Here is a 20,452-nt window from a genome sequence, read left to right on the forward strand (position 1 = left end):
TTTTCTAGATCTGTTCTCTATTATTTTTTTTTCAGTCTATGTATTTGGTGAGTTGTTGATCTATTGGGTTGGAATCCAAATTGAGTATCAGGTGTAATATAGTTGTCTTCTATATGGGTCCGTAAATGTATAGAGATTATTTTCTCGAATATTTTTCCAAGACAGCTCAAAAGCGAAATAGGTCTGTAATTTTCGGGCGCTGAGTGGTCTTTTCCGGGTTTAGGAATAATTTTAGAAATTTTCCATTGGGTGGAAAAATAGCCAATGTTAAGACAACCGTTACAAATTTTAGCTAGAAACACTTTTGCTTTTATGGGAAGATGTTTAATTAGTTTGTTATTAATTCCATCGACTCCACAGGATTTTTTGTTTTTAAGCTTTTTTATAAGCTCCAATAGAGTTTTAGATTTGATCAATTGTTGTGGGCTTAATGAGTGTGTGCGATTTGAAGCAAAGAATACCCTATTAGAGTTAATAATTTTTCTCTCTATTGGGCTAATTTTATCGTAAGTTAATCCATGAGCCTTTTGACAGTGTTCTTTAAGAGCGTTGCTTTTCTCAGACGATGTAAGTAACTTTTGGCTATCGATTAGCCGTTAGACCAAGCAGCGTTCCGTAATATAGGCATTTTTGAATCAATCTCATGTTTAAGATAGTATTAAGTGTTTCTATAGTTTAAATTTAATCTTTGTCTTTGCCATTTCTTCCTTCCTTCTTTGTTTCTAAGTTTGATGAGTGATATTATGTGGTCAGGAATTATGATTTTGTATTTGTCTGGAATTACTATTGGGATAGCTTTATTTTTTGCTGTCGATATGGTCGTGGTAAGAGTATGGATCATATTATCAATTTGTTCGGGAGTTCTTATGTCGTTTATGTGTGTAGTGGACAAGTCAATTGAATTATTTATTATATTATTATACATATTCCAGTCTGCTTTACTTTAGTCGGGAATTCCTTTATCAGGAATAGTATTTGTAGATGATCTTTTTAAGCTAAATATAACTGGTAGGTGATCGGACGTGAGAGCAGTGATTGTTTCTAGTTGGGTAAACGATCTGAGATTATTAGTCAGTGTTCAATCAAGCATGGACGGATTTCTAATCGAATCTTTTGGTATGTATGTTGGTTTGTCAGGGTGATAAATGGAAAATTGTCCTTTTTGTGATTCCTCACAGTTCCATGACTTGTGACGAGCATTAAAATAAAGCTGCGCTAGAGAGATGATATTCTGGTTTTGGAGCGTTCGTATGAAACTTTTGCTAGAGAGAACAATATAGGGACTCGAGAGTATGTCCGACAGGACATACCAATCCTTAATGCACATTGATTACAATGATGGGTTTACAACATACTGAACAACGACTTCGATTTGTATCTAGGAGTGCAGATTTGAACATCGATCGTACTTATTAACTCGAAGAATAAGTTTCAATTTGCCATTCGCCAATCCTGATCTTCTCTCCTGTCGGTGTGATCTTGAGGTAGAAATATTCGTACCACATCCTCAGCGCTGTGGTCAAATGATAGGAGGAATGTAAATAAGAGGATGAAGAATGCTATGTTTGATTTAGATTCTTCAGATACGCTACACCAAAGTATATCGAGCATTTTCTTGGCAGTGGAAGTCAGTAACTGATGCTGAAAAAATCGAAACTGTCACTTATAGTGTGCTTCTCGAACGATACGAAAGTTTGATTAGATCACCCACAAAACATCTAGATGGGAAGAGGTGGTGTGGAAGGCCTAAACAAAGATGCAGTGAAGGCATTGATGGGTCTGCAGCTAGGGTGAGTTACTGATTGGCTGTCAACGAAGGTAGATCGTGAGCGGTATAGAGTACTTCTGCAGCTAGCCAAGATCCCGAAGAGGGTGAGGAATCTGATTAGTAGGTATGTAGTATCTGTTAGTAAGATCCTAATCAGATGTCATTTAGGACACACACGAATAGACACACTTTGCGGATCGTTGCCCTTAGGTGAGCAGTCTTTGAGGTGCGCTGGTGTCATGGACCGTAGTAGCGACCGGTCTTTCGTAGAGCAGATAAGAACGATCGAATCTTGCCCGGATCATCGTCGCTTGCACACAAGAGTCTATCGAGACAGAATTATGGGATTTGAGCCCGAGTTGGGTCGATCCATACACGCCACAAAATCCGGTATCGATAGGTTCCTGATCCGGAAATATAATTCGAGCGCGGATTGGCACTAAATAAATCTTTATTTACTATCTTTTTATTTTATCTTTATTTAGGACATTATAAACCTGTAATAATCGCTTGGTCTTTCAGCAGCATTTTCGAACGTGTACGAAAAGTGCGCCACATCGCGTGCATAACGGACAGCAGCGCTACGGCGGCGTGGCGATCAACGTGATCGCGCCTGATGAATGATGATCACTGGGCGCCTCCACCTTTTTTTTCCATTTTATTGTTATCGAAATTATTATTTTTTTATTTCATTCATTGATAGAGGATTTGGGCCTTGAAGACCTCATTCGCCTCTTTTATGCAAAATAAAAAAAATATTTTGTTAGACTCGTATTGGTCTTAAAGGATCAGTCACCATACTATGCTGGTGGAACTTAATCAACATTTTGATTTTCTTTCTCGTTTTTGCCAGTTAATATCGCTGAGCGATGGGGATTTTATAGGATTAGGATGATTTTTTTTTAAATAAAAATATGCACATTGGTTTTGAGAATCAAGTCAAAGAATTAGAAAAAAAAACATTTCACGAGTTAAAGCTTTCAAATTCGATCAAAAATACACAGTAGACTTCTTCTTCTTCTTCCTTCGCACTACAACAACCGTGAAAGGTCTCGGCCTGCCATTTCTGGCTTTCTGTGACTTGATTTTACCCGTAGCATAGTAGTCAGCCCTGCGTACGGGGGAGGGGGTCTGAATGGGATTTGAACCCCGGCCTTGCCGTATGAAGACCGGCGCCGCTGTCGCCTCGGCCATCGGACCGCCCCACTATGTAGTAGACAGTAGACTATGAGTACTAAAATGTTGGCTCCATTTCACGCAATGTTTTTGTTACAAAACGTATTTGCATCGTTTTCCATTATCAGATCGTCCAAGTTTTATTACACCGATATACCTCGTAGTGGAAGGTGCATCATCGTCTGACAGTCCTTATCGTGCAAGGTGTCTTAGGTGTAGTATAAGCCAACAGGTCTGGAATCATGTTCACCATCGATTCTCTTGATCTAATAAAAATATTATTAACATAATAATTACTAAACAAGACATATCATTATACCGAGGGTGATAACTATGGCATAAAAAGAAATTTTCGCAAATTAATCCCTCCTTACCTGGTTAAGAATCGGAACCTGAGCTTCGGTGTTCTTATACCTTACTACCAACTGGAGCGCAGATCTTGTTGGCACCGAGCCAATCGAAATATTACCTCAAATCAGTCACCAGAAATCGCTAAGCGCATACTTACTGTGTGGCTACGCTAATTTCGTTATTTATTGTCGTTTCCAAACACAGAGAAAGGTAGAACCAAAGAACAGCAGAAAAAAAAATTAAAGTACGTTAGCCAGCAAAGAATTAATATTCAGTATCCATTACTGCTTTCTAGCGGCTGCTAGAAGTTCCATGCAACGCTGGTTCAGACGGGCCCGACGCTTGGCAGTTACAACCCGAGGACACATCACCCCTTGACTGCTCATCTTGCGGGAAAGAAAGATCCGATAGAAAATGTACAGCGCCGTGCTGGTTGAGTCCATATTGATGATCAAACTCGAGACCGGGTGGAATCATATTGATGGTGCGAATCGGGTGGAAAGTGTGTATGTGAGTGATAAAATGGTTCTAACTCCAACGGAACAACCTCTGGCGGTGGTTGCTCCATTCGATCGAGTTGTTTGGCGCCTGGCGAGAGACGCAACACCGACAGTGACAGCTGTCGTAGCTAATGCCAGCACACATCAACAGACTGAAGAACAAAAAAAAAGTCCACTTCCTTGCTTACCCTGCTTACACACAAACTCGCGCACAGTTCTATCGCAAAAGCTTTCAGTTCAACGTTTAGGCGGATTGAATATATTCAGGTGCAAGTCGCTTCTAACCACAAGCGCGATATTCCAATTCCCATTATACAGCCTACAGCAATTGCGCATCTTCTGCTAGCTTCACACAAGCGACACACAAGTGTCGTCCAACTGTCCTTGACAAGGGAGCTCACGACAGAAACAACGAGAGAGAGAGAAAGAGACATAAGGGTGAGTGAAACGAGTGCGATAGAGAACGAGAGAATAAGGGTTGAGGAGGACAGTGTTGACCTGTTGCGAATTGTCGCGCCACACGCAGCAGCTTACGCACATTCTCATACGTACGAGCGACGATTAGTCACACACACACACACACACACACACACACACACACACACACACACACTCAAGGCAGGCGACTTCCAGTGGTGTTGCTGATATGCGTGTGTAGTCAATCGTTCGACGAAAGTTTGCAGCAGCAGGCGCACATTGAATAACCATCCGTGCGAATATCTCTCAACAATAGTTTTCTCCCATGTTTCGACGCATCAGGACGTATCTGGAGCGGGCAGCGCGTTCATTTGAGCGTAGGCTACGTAAGTAAAAGGATGGAATCTGTTCGACTGAATGTGCTACGGCCGGGGGGAAAGAAATGTGTTGATGTGTGTGTGTGTGTGTGTGTGTGTGTGTGTTGGCTTTCGGCTTTGTTAGCTGTCAAACCGGTGTTAGGATAGGATAGCTGACGAAAAGCCGAAGCCATCTTTTCCCATTAAGATTCGCAGAGGGTTTGGTTTGCTAATATTTCCGTTCATTCTCTCGCCAGATGCCCAACGAATCCGTTACGATCCAGTACCACCGGTAGCTGAACCAGAAACACCAATGGAAGAGCCGATGGAGGTATCGCAAGAGGTAAGCAGCGGCGCTTGTGAAAATACAACCACCCCCTCCCCCCCCCCTCAATCAACAGTTGGTTACATCTTTTCATGCACTGTTCTTTTGATTTTGTAGCAATCGGAACCGGCCGGAGCTGACCAACCATCCGGGCAAGCATTCACTCTCCTGGGTAAGTGTACATCCATAGATCCCCACACAACTGTACAACTTGCATCATAGTCAGGGTATGTGTGTGTGTGCGTATATTTTTTTTTTACAGTGAACAGCAGCGAAAGTGAGACTGAAATATTTTTTCAAGACGAACCACTGCTGTATTACATGCTGCTGATGTGGAATCCGGAGACTCCGGTGCCGCTTTTGGTGAAACAGACACTTGATCGTGAGTAGAATGTGATGGCTGTGATTATGTGTGATTTTTGTTTCAACGGGGGAATATCTTCATTGACTTCCGATTGGTGTTTGTGTGGCGTAATGGGACAAGTAGGCTGGAGTCAGTGCTCAGTCGGGACTACCATGGCAACGCATGGAAAGTGACAGAGAGGGCCAGAGAGAAGCGAAATCTTTTCGCGATTTCAGCTGGAAATGGGCGAAATCTTTTTGGCCTCTGTGCACATGTGTGTGTGTCTGAAGCGTATTGCACACTCAATTTCTTACCCTATTCTCTACTTCGCATCATTCCAGGTCTAAATTATGATTATGAAAATGGACATCCACAGAGTCGGCTGCACATCTTCTATCGTATTTTTCTAAACCGTCAGCTAAGCGATGGACGCGCGCTGCGTCCACGGTTTTTAACCGCAAAGCGTCGAGCCACCATTAACAAACGGCGCAAGCAACGCCTTGCAGTCGGTACCTATGTATAATACGCCATGCTGTTGTTTGTGAGATTCTTTCGCGGGAGAACTGCTGCCTCATAAGACATTTGGCTCTGTTCCTTCAGGTAATTACTCACGGTGATATTTCGGTTAGCACGGTTAGCGTCCCGGTAAGGTGAACAAGACCTGAGCTCTAGTAGGTTGTTAGGTAGAGGATAAAGACAGCAGCTCAGGGACCGAATCTAAGTCAAGTATGTAGGGATCAGCAATATTTGTCTTTCATCCTTTGATGCAGTAACTATCGTCCTGGATATAATACTTAGTTTAATAGCTTTACTTGCCTATAGAGATCTTGATCAGAAGGCCAAAGTGATCGAGATGTCCTCAGTCGGTTTCAAGTAACCACAGGAATGAGGATTAAGGCTTCTAAGTAATGCTGAGCTTATCTGAGTTAGTAAGTATATGGTAGGGAGCCCAAGAGTACAGATTTGTTGCATCGTAGGGATTCCTCCACTATTGTTGGGCCGATTGGCTCCTAGCTCACTTTAACTTCTTCAATCAGACAATCAGCATATTTTATGCATTTGATACTTTAGCTTGACGCTTAACATTTCAGCTCCTAAGGACTAATGGAGAGGAATTATTATTTGTTCTATTTAGCGAAGTGCTCAGTTAAAGTATACCGATGTCTAAGGCTCACTGCAAAACAGTTTGACCGTCTGATCGTTTGCTGCCAAAAAGTTGAAAGTGTTGAGTTGGCGACCTCTTACGAAGTTGTTCATATGTTGACTATTTACGCTTACGGCAGCAAACATATGAACGTATTTTGAACCAAACGGCTACTTAAAAAAAAACTCAATTATGTTTTCTTTAAATTATAATTTCAGTTCGTCTTCCAACACCACCAAAGCATTCTCACGAGATTGAGCTCACAATAAATCATCATAAACGCATTACATACGGCCACTAGACGCACAGCAGAAACGGGCTTAGGGAGACGATGTAAGTAATTTTTGATCTGCTTTTGAAGAATCGTCCTGGTTGATGATCCTCTGATCTAATTGCATTCTTTCATTGCTGTTGTAGGCAGAAATCACTGCAGGACATCATCGTACCCTCGCAACATCATAGTCACGTTTCTTGTAGTACGGTTGCTACACATTTCTGGCCTAAAGACAATCGATCGGCATCCTTACAAGCATCACTCTATTTATTTCCAACCGTACGCCTGTAACATCAATTGGCATTATATTATTCTTAGTGATAGCAAAATTAAAAATAAAATGTCGTTCAATGTGGTTAATTTCGAACACATAAGTTTCGTTTGAATTGCGCTTTTTTACATAATCACATCTCATTGTGGTTGGCACGTGTTTCTGATGGTAGTGATGCAGCTGTAGATAGAGGTTGGATCTGTGATGTTTTATGTTAATGACGAAGGATTCAGGAATTAACTCGTTTGATAATAAGTCTATTCTGTAGGAAGGAAAAAGGACCCATGTTGCTAACCTTGGGGACATCGGACCGGATTTGGAGTAACCAAATCTCTCATGATAGATGTAAAGAAGTATCATCCATGGTACATTTTAGATAGTCGGAGGAGCGTAGTGTTTTAAAGACCGCTCAAAAAGTCGCCAAACAGCAGGAGTTATTATAGGTGGAGACTGCTGATGTCGGTTCAACCTCTTTATCAGCCTCTTTTTATGGGAGCTGAGCATCTCTTTATGTCCAAAATGATCGAACCGTTTACAGAGTTGGTAGTGGTGTACAACGTGTTAAAAATGGTTTCATATTATAGGCTAACAAGGTATCTGCCACGACGTTATCTTGCCTGATTACAGGTACTTCTTACCTAAGCAGATAGACCGCCGAAGTTTATTATCTTTCGAACATATATAGGAGGTTATGTAGTGCCAAAGCAAAATGTTTCATATCCGTTGTACCAATGATGGATTATTTGGTGAGCTTACTTAGCCAATCAAGCATTTGAACCTTAAGTAATTACTTGGAAAAATTACTTGTTAGCAAGATACCTTCTTGATAGCTAGTGGCGAGAAAGATTGATCTTCTTTGAATTGATTGGCAAACAACTCATTAAACTACACAACACTACAGTTCGCTATGGTTTAGACGTGTTCTTTCAATCAAAAATCATTTGCGATACTGCCACTGCTGAAGCGATAGTTGGCGATGCAAGTAGAACATGTGTTGCATTATCTTGCAGCCCGAGAACGATGAACGGATTTTCTTCTGATGCGATGTACTGATGATCCATGTGCATCGGCGTCGAGCGCGTTGTTTTCCTTTCGCTCGCTACCCGCTTTCTCGTTCCGAGAAGGCTTGTGGGTGGTTGTTTTATTGTTTCCGGTAATGGTGCTTGTATAGGCGGAATGGAAATAGTAAGCGAGAGTATTGCTCACGTAGTACCTCAAGTGGCGAGTTGAAAGACCAACCGCAGCCAGCATCTGTTCTCGTAGCTTGGCAGAATGGGCGAACGGTGATGGACTAGTTTAATTTTCCAGCTAGTCGTGCTTTTCTGAAATTATCTAACCAACAAGCACAACAAAGCGTTGAGAGGGATGGGATAGATAATAAATGAGTTTCACAACGTTTCACCAAAAGTCCACCTTGTTGGAGATAATGGAGTTTCCGGGTTTAGGTGAGCGGCGCCGTTCTTCACACGGTTGGTCCAGGGTTCAAATCCTATCTGGACAGTCTCCCGTAGTTAGTGCTGACAGCTCAACTACATGCTATCATGGAGTTTAGGCAACCAGAAATCGAAGGCCTGACGTAAGAGGTCGTTAGGCCAAGCTGAGCGCGAGAAAGGGATTTAGGTGAGAAATGGTGAGGACTTCTCAGCTCGTGATAGAAGGTTTGATTGCTGATGTTTTTAGTCTATATTAAATACATAATTTATTCTCCGTTTAAAACACAATCGATTTTTCTACAAAGTCAATTCAAAGTCTTAGTACTTCGAAGATTCAATTTGCTGGGACTTAGTATTTTTGACTTTGTTCGTCTTTTGGAATACATATTTTTGACTACAGGACTTCGATTCTCGGACTCTCTCTTTTCGGATTACCAAATGCTCTTTTTATAGAAATTTATTCTACAGGTTTAATGGGAACGTTATGCTATCGTCATTCGCTTTTCGGTTAAAAAAAAATTCCTTTGTTGTTGTGGAGAACAATAATTTCGTATGTGATTTAAGGAAGTCCTGTTTGACCAGATGAGTTAATTACCTGAGTTGTTATTAATTTTTTCTTATTAACGTTAGACAACTTGTTGGGAAATATGTGACGAAGGTGAACTATAATAAGCTCTTCATGGCAAAAAATAATAATAATCTTCTATAATTGTGTACATGCTCTAGAGAAGAGCTCGGTGGAAACTTGGCCTAGCTTAACCCTTTTCACAAAATAGCTGATAGGACGTTTGTCACTGAGGCTTTTCCATATTATGTGGAAAATTATCCGCTCCTTTTTTGCTTGATGTTACTCGTACTTCCATTATTCCTCAACATCATGGACCGATGCACGAAAGATTCACCTCCACAAACCATATGCCCACCACCTCCTTCACCTTCCACAACTTGAAACGATTGCCTAGATTGTTACCATTAGTAACTGATTTCATGACCGCTTTTGATCTATGATTTAATTTTGAACATAACTCCTCACTTAATTTGCTATCCAAAGAACCTCTTATGCCTGAAGTCATTGTTCTACTCGGTCGTTAGATTATTGCTGGAGGATTATTCCTTGATTTGGTCTTCGTCGGCTAAAAGTTCACATCGATTGTATCGAGCGGGTTCCTCCAGAGATCCTTCACCAGGTTTTCCGATTGTAAAATTCTTGGCGATCGTAATGGCCCTTACATCTTTTGAAGATTAAACATCATTTTGTAACTGTAATTTAAACGAATCAAAGAGCATCAGAGCATCCTGATTTTCTAGTGTTTATCCTACTTTTTGTTCCCTTCCGGGGCCATTTGCACCAGACCTGCTACATTTATCCCTTTACTTGTGAAGCTTTTCCTGTTCATAACGTGGCTTAGTTAATAGCAAAAGCAATAGCTTATTGACTAAGGAAATTCTGATACGAGAAAGTTCCTGACCCGAACTCTGAACTTCGTTTCAATGTTGAGACTGCATGAGGGAAGTGACCGAGAAGTAGGAGATTACAGGAAGCTGATATATTATTTGGACCTCAGCATATAGTTGAAGATTAATCAAAGTATCGGAAAGGTTAGGAAAGAAAGGAATAAAAAATTGACCAAAATAACGAGATAAGCTATGCCAAGTGATGTGATGATTTCTTCGCATATCTCATAGGAAACACTGCACGTACTGTCGGTTCATGATATCAAACTAAAGGACACATACATATTTCCGTGTAACATTCCATAACGGCAATCGGTGTTAGTTTACGGATGAATAAATTCAATAATCACAGCTAAAAACTCCAACCACTCTCATCCGACAATAGCAGCCTTATTATCTAAACAACCGATTTATCTCCATTTCACAAAATCACACACAGACCTAGAGCGAAAAGTAAAGAATGAACCGTACATTCATCAATACCAACAGAGCACATTCATTCTCGGGCCACGGAAGCCTTACCTGGCGTGCTGTGTTCCGGACTTTCAGAAACGGCAACACTAGACGGTTCTTTTGGCTGTTCGATCACTTGGTTGTTTGCATCTTCATACTGCTCGGGTATAAGCTGAACCTGATCATCCGCCATCTGGTACAGCTGCTCTGCTCGTTCCTCCAACTTCCTTTGAATGATACCCCATCTCAGAGCATCTTTGCTTTTGGATGAACCTAAATACGTACCCAAATCAGCCATACACCAAAGCGATTACAGCAATGTTACACTAATGCCTTACCAAACTTTTTGTGGGACTTCGGGTTGTTTTGCTTTGTGATCGATTTTTTCTTGGCCTCTTCGTCTAGGCGGAGCTCCTGATCTTCGAAGAACTGGAACTGTAACTCTCCTGGCTTCGTAGGTTTCCATTGGATCTCATCCCACCCATAGGGATCGCGGTCTTTCGATGGTCCTTAAATGAACATCGAACAAATCGAACCGATGTCTAGAATATATGCGTCTGGATTACACTAAAACCTTACCTGGAGTTGTAAGGTCCGAAGGATTGGCAATGGCAGTACCGGACGGTTCGTTTTGCTGAACGATCATCTGTTCTTCGGTCTCCTGGGTCTGGTACAGCTGCCTGTTCCATTCCGATTCCTTCAATGGGATGGGATTCCATCCTTGATTATCGTAGCTGTTGGATGAACCTGAATACGTGCGATAACATGTATATACATTATTGAAAAAAATTCCTACAGATATCTAGATCTTGCTGGGCTTGCTGGATCACAGATCTAGCCAGCTCTTTAACTTCTAACAGCAGCACTTGTATTGACTGTACTTCCGTTATCGTGAGACTGATCACGTAAATTCTAGAAAATCAAATCATCGTCTCAAAGTTAATTACAGATTTCTCCAGCAAATTTCTGCCCTGGCTTTCGCTGATCTGGATGCAATCTACAAAATGTTCTTCAATCTACCATGGGGCCATTGGATCAAATCTTCATAGGTTATTGCTCTACATGAGCTTTTGGGATCCAGCATGTTATCCTCAATGTGATCGAGATATGCTCAGTGCACATCTGTTTCGATTCAGTGAAAGTGATGCTTAAACTGAGTTCCGAAAGACTGCTCCATCAAATCTGCTCGATTTCGATCGGTTGAATTGTTTGATAACTTTGAGACTTTTAGTCATATGACTTGGTTCGCAGCTCACTCAAGAGTGGGCTAGACCAGGGTGCATGTAACGCATCAACAGCATACGGAAGCAATCGGCAATCGCTCGGAACTGACCGGAATCTCCGGAACTGTCAGAACCCTCGGAGCCATCGGGAAACGCTCGGAACCGTCGAAACCAATCGGTATGGTAGGTGGCCAATATTATTGAGAACCAGCTTTTCTTTAGTAAAATTTCAGAGGATTTTTAAAGTTTCAATGATTTTAATGACGCTTCACGTTGACGTTGGGGACGATGCAGAACTGTATCGCTTGGGCGATGCCGAAGAATGAAAGTGTATCGCCTAGTGTTTTTCCACACTGTTTTGAGTTGGTTTGCTTCCACAAACGTTCCGACACTTCCAGAAACACTTCAGAAGGTTCTGAAGGTTCCAGCAGCCCCGACGGTTTGTTTACCTTTCCTTTTGGCATTGGTTCCAATTGTTTTTGGGATCGTTCAAAATCAGTTCCCCTTTTTTGCGAATGGTGTTCTACTCATCTCTTGCGTGAATAATTTACCCTATGATGCCATTCAAACAACGCACGCACTTAGCTTAATGTTTGAATGGTGGACCGTGGACTTAATGGCCATCACATTCGCCTCTTGAAATGCAACACGGTGCAAGTGTGCGAGCTTCTATATAGATCGCATGATACAATCAACAAAGAAGTTTTTTTAATATCGTATATTTATAGAGGCGTAGGGTCTCTGAAGCCTCATTTGCCACTTTCGACAGCAAAGAAGCGAGAGGAGCGGTGATGGGATACGTAGACTGTAACACAAGAGTTGATAATAAAGCTTTTTTTTTCGCTAACCAAGGCCTAACTCAAGGGAACGCTATTGGTATGAGTGAAAGGTACAACGAATATTCCCTTTCACTCCTTCTTGTTAAGTCTGAATCGCCGTCCTCTTCGCAATCGCGATCGCGTTAGGTTTTGGGGGAGCAGCGATGAAACTTTCGATTAGCTGTTGGATGGGGGACACGTTGTGTATCGTCTTGTTGGAAGATCAAGTGGCGAACCCTATTTCGACTAACGAGGGCTGGGGTTCGTCTGGGCGGATGTTTTGAAGATCAAACTTCCGCCTACTGCTGGTGCTGCGTCGGTGCGTGTTACGTTGCTGTACATCTGACCTAGGCCAACAGATGTGTTGCCAGATGCTATCTAACATTTTCATTCGAAAGAGTTTAACTTTCTCGCTCAGTGACGAAAATTGTGAAGGTAGTCCTAAAAAGGTACCTATGTACCAGGGGGCGGATCAACCTAGGAGCGGAAGGAGCGGCCGCTTGGGGCCTCATCGATCACGGGGGGCCTCGTCGGCGAAAGAAGTCCTGTTGTTTCCCTTTAAAATCACAATTAGAGGGTCCTCGACTGTCAATCCGCAACGGGGCCTCCAAATATCTTCCACTCCCACCGCTACTAAGAATATTGATACCGTGTATGAACTAATTATGCAAGATCCTAATATTAATGTGTCGGCAAGGGCGTGTCGAAAACAGAACAAGAATCGACCCTGTGGGTCTTCGGAGACGTGCCAAATCCAACGAAAATTGTCCGTGGAAGAAACACGTTGAAGCAAAAGAGACATCTGTTCCTTCGCCAAAGCTGGACGCTTCCGCAATGAAGCTTGACGGTCTATTAACCTGAAGTTTCGGCTGGAGAAATTCGAAATGCGATCCTTGACAATGCGAGCTCTCACACATCGGCTGAAACTATCACTTTTTTTCCGAAACGATGAACCATTGCCCTTTGCACCCCATACTTGGCCCCCCATGACTTCTTGAAGCAGACTAACCATGAATCAGTATGCTCCAAAGACTAGATACCCTATAGCACAGGGTATCCGGAAGTCTTTCGATTATCTTCCGTTGTAGGCTTTTGGTGGTGATGTTAATTTTTGGAAGATGTGCCAGGTGCTGGATGATCGTATGAAGGCACGGATTCGTTGAAAAAAAAAATGGAGCCTACATTCGTTGGATTCCCAGCACAAGCAATGAGTGGGGCCCCGACTTTAAAGCATCCCTGTTCACTAGTGGTGATGGCGGGAATGGGCAGATTGAACCCATCTCGACTGCGTGGGAGGGCCAAATGAGTCAATGGGATTCGAAAGCCCCCGGTTCCATCCCTTAGCAAAGATCGCACAAATAAATATTGAAATTTTCACTATTCGGCCAGAAGTACGTACATAGCAACCCACTTCATCCAGTACGAAGGGCTGACTACTTTGCTAAGGGTTAAAATAAAGTCACAGAAAGCCAGAAATGGCTGGCCGAGACCTCTTGAGCTTGTAGTGCATAGGAAGAAGAAGAAGATTTTCAGGGAACAACCCGTACGTGCCTCTTCCGTCACTAAATGTCTGACCTCATTTGGCCTCTGCAACGATAATTAAAAAAACGGTATCGAGCACTCGATGAGCAAAACAAAAAAATTAACTTCTTTGTAAACAAACTTCACCGACAGCACCGTCAGCTGTGCGTTTATTGACCCCAATCAGAAGCCCTTTTCTTCTCCACCGTAGCTCACTTTTACTCACACCCGTCCAGCTTCTTTATGACATCCCTACGACGATCGTGCCGTTAGACCGTTGGATGGATGGTTTATTACAGAGTGCAAGGCAACACGTTAAGCCGATCGATTTGCCATCAAAACTTCTGCATCCCGATAATTACATCCAATAACAACACAGAACACACCATCGACCGGACAAAGGGAAAAGACACCCCCGCGACTAACACCACAACTTCTTCTCACTGTCGATGACTAATGCACCGCCACTAGTGCCTAACGAACACACGCCCATGAACCACTCTTACCTGGGTACATTCTGACGCGTTGAAGAACTGTTGGGAAAAAAACTGTACAGCGAATCACTTATCACCGGTGTTCGAAAGCGAGAAAACGTACGCGAGCGCCACAGGAACCACTGCACACCACCATGCACCGTAAACGACTGGGACCGACTGAAGAGATTCGCTGCGTTGAAGCATAAAAGTTGTTGTTATTGCACCGAGCGCATAGCTTAACACTTTCGTGATCATCTCCAGCGGGCAGTCTGCGAGCGGTGGCGTGTTCGCGTAATGTAGTCGCGCTACACACACAACTGCACGAGCAATCGAGGATTTTTTATTGTATGTTTTTGGTCGCGAGAGGGATCTCTTGATGAGATCGATAAAAGATGATGGGTTCAGCAAGTTGGTGGAAAATTTAAAAATAAATAAAATAATTAATAATAATAATAATATAAATAATAATAATAAAAATAAAAGTAATAATAATAATATTTATTTATTTTTATTTATTTATTAATTATGACGGCTAGAAGCCGTATTGTCAGCTTTGAAGCCGTATTATGTGCTGACGAAATACAAATGTCAAAAACAAAAAAATTACAAGAAATTACCAAGGCATTTCCTCCCTGATATTTAGCCTTATCCCGGGCATGCTCGGTTAAATAATAATAATAATACTTGTGTAATAATACTAATAAAATAATTATAATAATAATAGAGATTGAACTATTGCAATATCCGTTTGTGACACTTTGCATCCATATTATGGAATTTTGCACACATTTAGTGGATTTTTTTTCTAAATGCGACTAAAATCGGCTTACAGTTTTCTAGCTCCGCAGGCCCTTTCCGACTTTTGCATCCGCTGGCTAACCGTGGTCAGCAGAGCTCGGCTTGACCTTGGTATCCCACACAAGCGCATCCAACACTCTACCCACACCATTGAAGGGCGCGAAGCAACACGATCAGTGTATCTGTGCTTGCCACGTTCGGGATCCCGTCTGTTGCGGACGTTTAGTTCTGCTCTGCCAGAGTATTTTCGTTTCGAATCATCATTCTGCGGGGAATCATTCTGCGAGTCTTCTGGACCGGAGAAAGTTATATTTACAGATAGCCTTAAACGCCCTTCTATACCCGAGATCTCCAAAGTTTTTTGAGAATCGAGATTTTATTATTATACAATTCAGTGAATTGTTTGTCTCAGCGTTTGCAAAGGCGTTACGAATATCGTTAGTGTGGGTCCCGTCGCGTCGTGGAATTTTCGGCAATGAAAAGACAGACGCACCGGCATACCTTCGACGCGGAACGAAGACGCGTTTTATGATCGACCGATCTTTACAGCACCTTTTCCTCACGTGCTCGGCGAGAATATGTGGAATGCATTAGGGAGGTTTGCCTTCTCGATCTCTCCGTATGTCTCCCTGCGTTTCCCTGCTTCGGTGGGCTCTCTGTTGATCGTGAGCTTATACGCTGGTCGAATCATATTGCAACTGGATTCACACCGAACGCGAATCAATCTGGCAACGGTGAAAATGTAGTCACTCTGGTCCTGTGTGGAATTTGAAACCACAAGACCTTGCCTGTGGGGCGCTCTGATACGAGACAACTTTTCCCGTCGTATAAAGCGATCTGAATCTCGTTGGTGTCTTGAAAAAATACACACAAATAATGCGCACGGCCCTAGGATTAACCATAACCCCTATACTTAAATGTCTCACAGAGTTAAACCACAACATCCTCCTGGTGGTCAATTGTCATCGCTGCCGTGCTCCTAGACAACGATCAGTGGAAAGCCATCCCTTGATCGATGAGCAAATCTTCCAAAATGCTCAACAAATAATTGCCTTCAGAGTTTGAAGCTAGGGAAGCTCGGGTGAATTGGATATTCTATGTACAACATGCTAACTTTTTCATCCAGACAATGGAGTCGCTCGAGACGATCAAATTTGAAGTTTGCTTCTAACTGCTTCAAAACCCATATCAATAGCCGGGCCCTTTTGGATGTTGAATATCTGTGAATATCTAAATTGTCTCTAAATGTCATTTTAGTAACCGAACAGTAACAGAACCGAACTCCTCTGCATGACATTTGTTCAAGGAATAAAAACATCAAGCACATGATGATTTGATGTGAGCGGAGAGGGATGCGGACAGGATCGACCGCGTGATGACGTTAGAATTATTCTAATGGACAGGTACGCAGACTGACCGGCCTAGAACGCACAATGATCTCTTCCCTGGCCATCGAATTCAATGAAGACAGGGCCGAAACTTTTATTCCGCTTAGGTCCCCTTTTTGTACTAACGGGGAAAGAACCTTTCAAAGGATATCCAGCTCAAGGATGTTATCGCGGCTGAATAAGACTGTGTGATTCATCGTGACACATGGCCCGTGAAGCGGACTAAGAAGCCGATGCCTATTCACTAAATCACTCCTCGATCTGATCCGAACCATGCCGATTCGCTTTTTCGGAGGTTTTGAAGATGGTCCGCACGGCTGTCCTGAATGCTTCCCATGTGGCGCGGTTGGTACACATTTCCGCTGGAAGATTTTTCATCGTCAGGCGGGTTGTGCTCTGCTGCTGTAACCGAGCGAGCCGTGGACAGTGGAACATTGCGTGCTCGACGTCCTCCACGGTGGATTCACACACCGGGCAGTTTAGCGAGCCGTCCAGGATGCCTTTGTCGACGAAAAAGCTCCGGAGAATCCCGTGTCAAAGAGTTGGGTGATAAAGAAATCAATTCTCTAGGAGAAGGACTAGCGGGATGATACCTGCAACCATGCAGACGGCATCGTAGGAAACAGTTTGTGAAGTCGCTGGCTATCCGGAGTACTCCTGTGCGGTGAGTCCTCTGGATGGTGGTGCGATGGGTGTCCCTCTGTAGAAGCTTCCGTCCCCACGCCGGGGCTGCGTAACGGACGATGCTGTTGCCGGCGATTACCAGGGGCTTCCTGCTGCTGCTCTTCGGACCACACTTGTTCGGCATGAGGGCGGTCAAGGCATTCGTGGTACGGGATGCCTTGCGACATACCGTCTTGGTTTGCGGCAGAGCTCAAGCCCGAGGTACTTCAGCGACTTCGTAGAGGCGATCGTGTGTACATCCGCTCGTAGTTGGCCATGCTTTTGACGGGCCAGCTTTTGATGAGGGTGAACGCAACGTCGTCCCGAACAGATAAAGACGAAGAAGGTCGTCGTACATGACGTTTCACAGTGTTAACCCTAGGACCGAACCCTGCGGAACACCAGCCGGCACCGGTAGCGAGACCAATCCTTCATCCGTCTCGTAGTAGTTCCGCAGCATCGCCTGAACCGGAACCGTACCGTGTTGCTTCTCTGCAGCGCTTCCGCAATCGCTGTCCAGTTCTCCGTGTTCAACGCATTCTTTACGTCGATTGTCACCATCGCCCTTGCCCTTCTTGTTTAGCGCTACTCTCCCTTTCGCGATGACCCTGTTGATGGCGTCCATGGTAGAGCGTCCCTTCCGGAATCCGTACTGAGCATCAGACAAGCCCCCCGTCACATCCAGATGCTCCGTGAGTCTACGTTGTATAAGCCGCACCAGTACTTTCCCTAAGACGCTCAGCAGACAGATTGGCCGGTACAATCATGGTTCCCCGGGTGGTTTCCCTGCCTTGGAGAACAGCACTAACCGTTACCTCTTCCATGCATCGGGGAAGTGGCCGGAGTCTATGTAGTGCTGAAACGTTCTCCTGAAGACACCGGGAAAAGCCGTTAAAGTTTTTAAGCTGCTAAAGCACTATAGTCTTATACATGCACATCGGTAGCAGACAACTTTTTTCGCGTTGTTTTCCTGGAAATTCTCCGATCTAGTGTCCGAAAATCAAACAAGCCTAGCGATGTTTTACACAGATTCTCTGCAAGGGTTTCCCGATGTCTGAATCCCACCCCGCTGTCTTGTAACGAAGTGCTTTATCAAATATTTGTTTTGGAATGTTCAGAAAGTAGACGGAGTCATGCTCAAGCCCATTTTATTGGTGGGTTCCTTATCGGTGCTTCTGTCATCCCATCACTCCTCTCACGTATTCCTTTATACGGTTTCTTCTCGTTCCCTTCTCGCTTGCCCTACGTATCGTCCTACACGCACATGCTGTGGCTCTTGTGACCCTTTTGTATAGTTTGCTTTATTCAACCATTTTTTCCTTTTATTTGGTTCCTGCTCTTTATTTTCCTTTTTCGTGCGCTCCAATTTCCTTGCACACTATTCAATTCCCGTCTCAACCCTCCTCGTTATGCTGAGCTGGTACCTGGTGTACAGGATGTTTAATAATCCCTTTGCGTGTGTAAAATGATGTTTTCGCCTTTTTTGGGGTGTGGTTTGGTCCGTGTTCTTTATGCTTGGTTTCGTGATCCTTTATGCTGCGACATCACTTATGTGACGTGTGCGTGTGTTTGTGTGATGTTTTGCCTGGCTTCTGATTTTGTATTGCATAGAAAATTGCTGAACTATGCCAGCCATGGATATTATTACACGAGCAGCAGTCGGAAGTTTGATCTTCAAAACATCCGCCCAGACGAACCCCAGCCCTCGTTAGTTGAAAAAGTGTTCGCCACTTGATCTTCCAACAAGACGATACACAACGTGTCCCCCATCCAACAGCAAACCGGAAGTGTCATCGCTGCTCCCCCAACAACAAACGCGATCGCGATTGTGGAGAAGACGGCGATGCAGACTTTACAAGAAGGAGTGAAAGGGAATATTCGTTGTACCTTTCACTCATACCAATAGCGTTCTCTTGAGATAGGTCTCGGTTAGAGAAAAACAAGCTAGAACAGGCAGTTTCTAGAAGAATTCAAATACAGCGGTTCATGTACAGGAGGATAACAATTTGTTTTTTTATCAACTCTTGTGTGTCGCCCACTTAATTATATGTTACAATAGCCAAAGCTGCCATCGGTTACTTTGTCCGTTAATAATCCTAGTATGATTGAGATTTTTGCTATTCTCTCACTTTATAAACGACGTCACTTTGGGCGTCTACTCTATTCCGATGACCTTAGGCCATCGGCATTTCAAACATGATGCGGCCCTCGCGTCAACTACTGAGGACTTTTCAGAAGATATCAAGAGGTTACCATTATTGGTGTCCTCCGCATAGCTTACCTGTAGTGGGATAGCCAGTCCTACGAACGGAGAGACAACCTGCCAGTAATAAACAAACCTAAAATTTGCTTGAGACCCTTGCCCAAGACTTAATAAGACCCAATATAATAAGGAGCGTAATCAAGTAAAATTAGACAATAGGATACTCGGACGAGACCAATCTACATGGCGTTCACCAAGTCACCAGAACTCACTATTTGGCTGTGCATCTTGGAATTCTTCTTCTTCTTCTTCCTTGCCATTAGCACTGCAACGCCGAGAGGTCCCGGCCTTGCCATTTCAGGCTTTCTGGGACTTGGTTTTCACCCATAGCAAAGTAGTCAGCCCTGCGTACGGTGAGGCGGTCTGGATGGGATTTGAACCCCGGTCCTGTCGTGTGAAGACCGGTCGCCGGGCCACCCCAATCTTGGAAATGGATCACCGAAAAGCGATGACCTGCCGCGTCGATCAAGTCCACATGTCCGTCAACGAGTCATCCAACTCGACAGGGTGGAGTGTCCAGGCATAAAACCATGCTGAGAAGAAGGAAAAAGCCGATAGGTCAGCAGAATCATTGACTTTTGACACAACAAATAGAATTGAGTAACTTTGAGGAAATCTAGTAGCCTTAGATCTGGATGATAAGAGGAAGATTCTGTGAGCAATATCACATGAAGGGTTTTCAGTCAGAGAATCCTCTTGGATAATAATTATTATTTTAAAACCATCCGTTAATTATGTCATCTAAGAACACGGGCAGATTTTGATTTCGTTCGAGTCCTCACAACGAACGAGAAAACAGCATTGTAGCGCCACCTACATGTCAACATAAGCAAACAACACCTAGCTGTTCGGTAAAAGCTTTTTATTCTCACTTATAGATGGCGCCACACGAATCGATGCCAGGTTCGGTATGTACAGCATCTCAACCTATGCTGCTTTTTTCATTCGTCATTATTTTCTTAATCCTTCTACAATTTGTTGAATGCATGAGTTTATTAACTTTATTTCTTTTTAGAGATCAATACGGGTGAAAAAC

At 43.4% G+C, this 20,452-nt stretch overlaps 1 protein-coding gene across 1 annotated transcript; it reads left to right on the top strand.

The window, feature by feature from the left end:
- The first annotated feature begins 4,429 nt into the window (after nucleotides 1-4,429).
- LOC118506525 lies at nucleotides 4,430-7,028 on the top strand. Its single transcript, XM_036043777.1, has 7 exons — nucleotides 4,430-4,598; nucleotides 4,826-4,911; nucleotides 5,011-5,065; nucleotides 5,156-5,275; nucleotides 5,578-5,836; nucleotides 6,599-6,713; nucleotides 6,798-7,028. The coding sequence occupies exons 1-5, from the start codon at nucleotides 4,538-4,540 to the stop codon at nucleotides 5,757-5,759; spliced, it is 504 nt and encodes a 167-aa protein (XP_035899670.1). The 5' UTR covers nucleotides 4,430-4,537; the 3' UTR covers nucleotides 5,760-5,836; nucleotides 6,599-6,713; nucleotides 6,798-7,028.
- Nucleotides 7,029-20,452: the final 13,424 nt, after the last annotated feature.

The sequence above is a fragment of the Anopheles stephensi genome, chromosome X (assembly GCF_013141755.1).
Source record: "Anopheles stephensi strain Indian chromosome X, UCI_ANSTEP_V1.0, whole genome shotgun sequence".
NCBI lineage: Eukaryota > Metazoa > Arthropoda > Insecta > Diptera > Culicidae > Anopheles > Anopheles stephensi.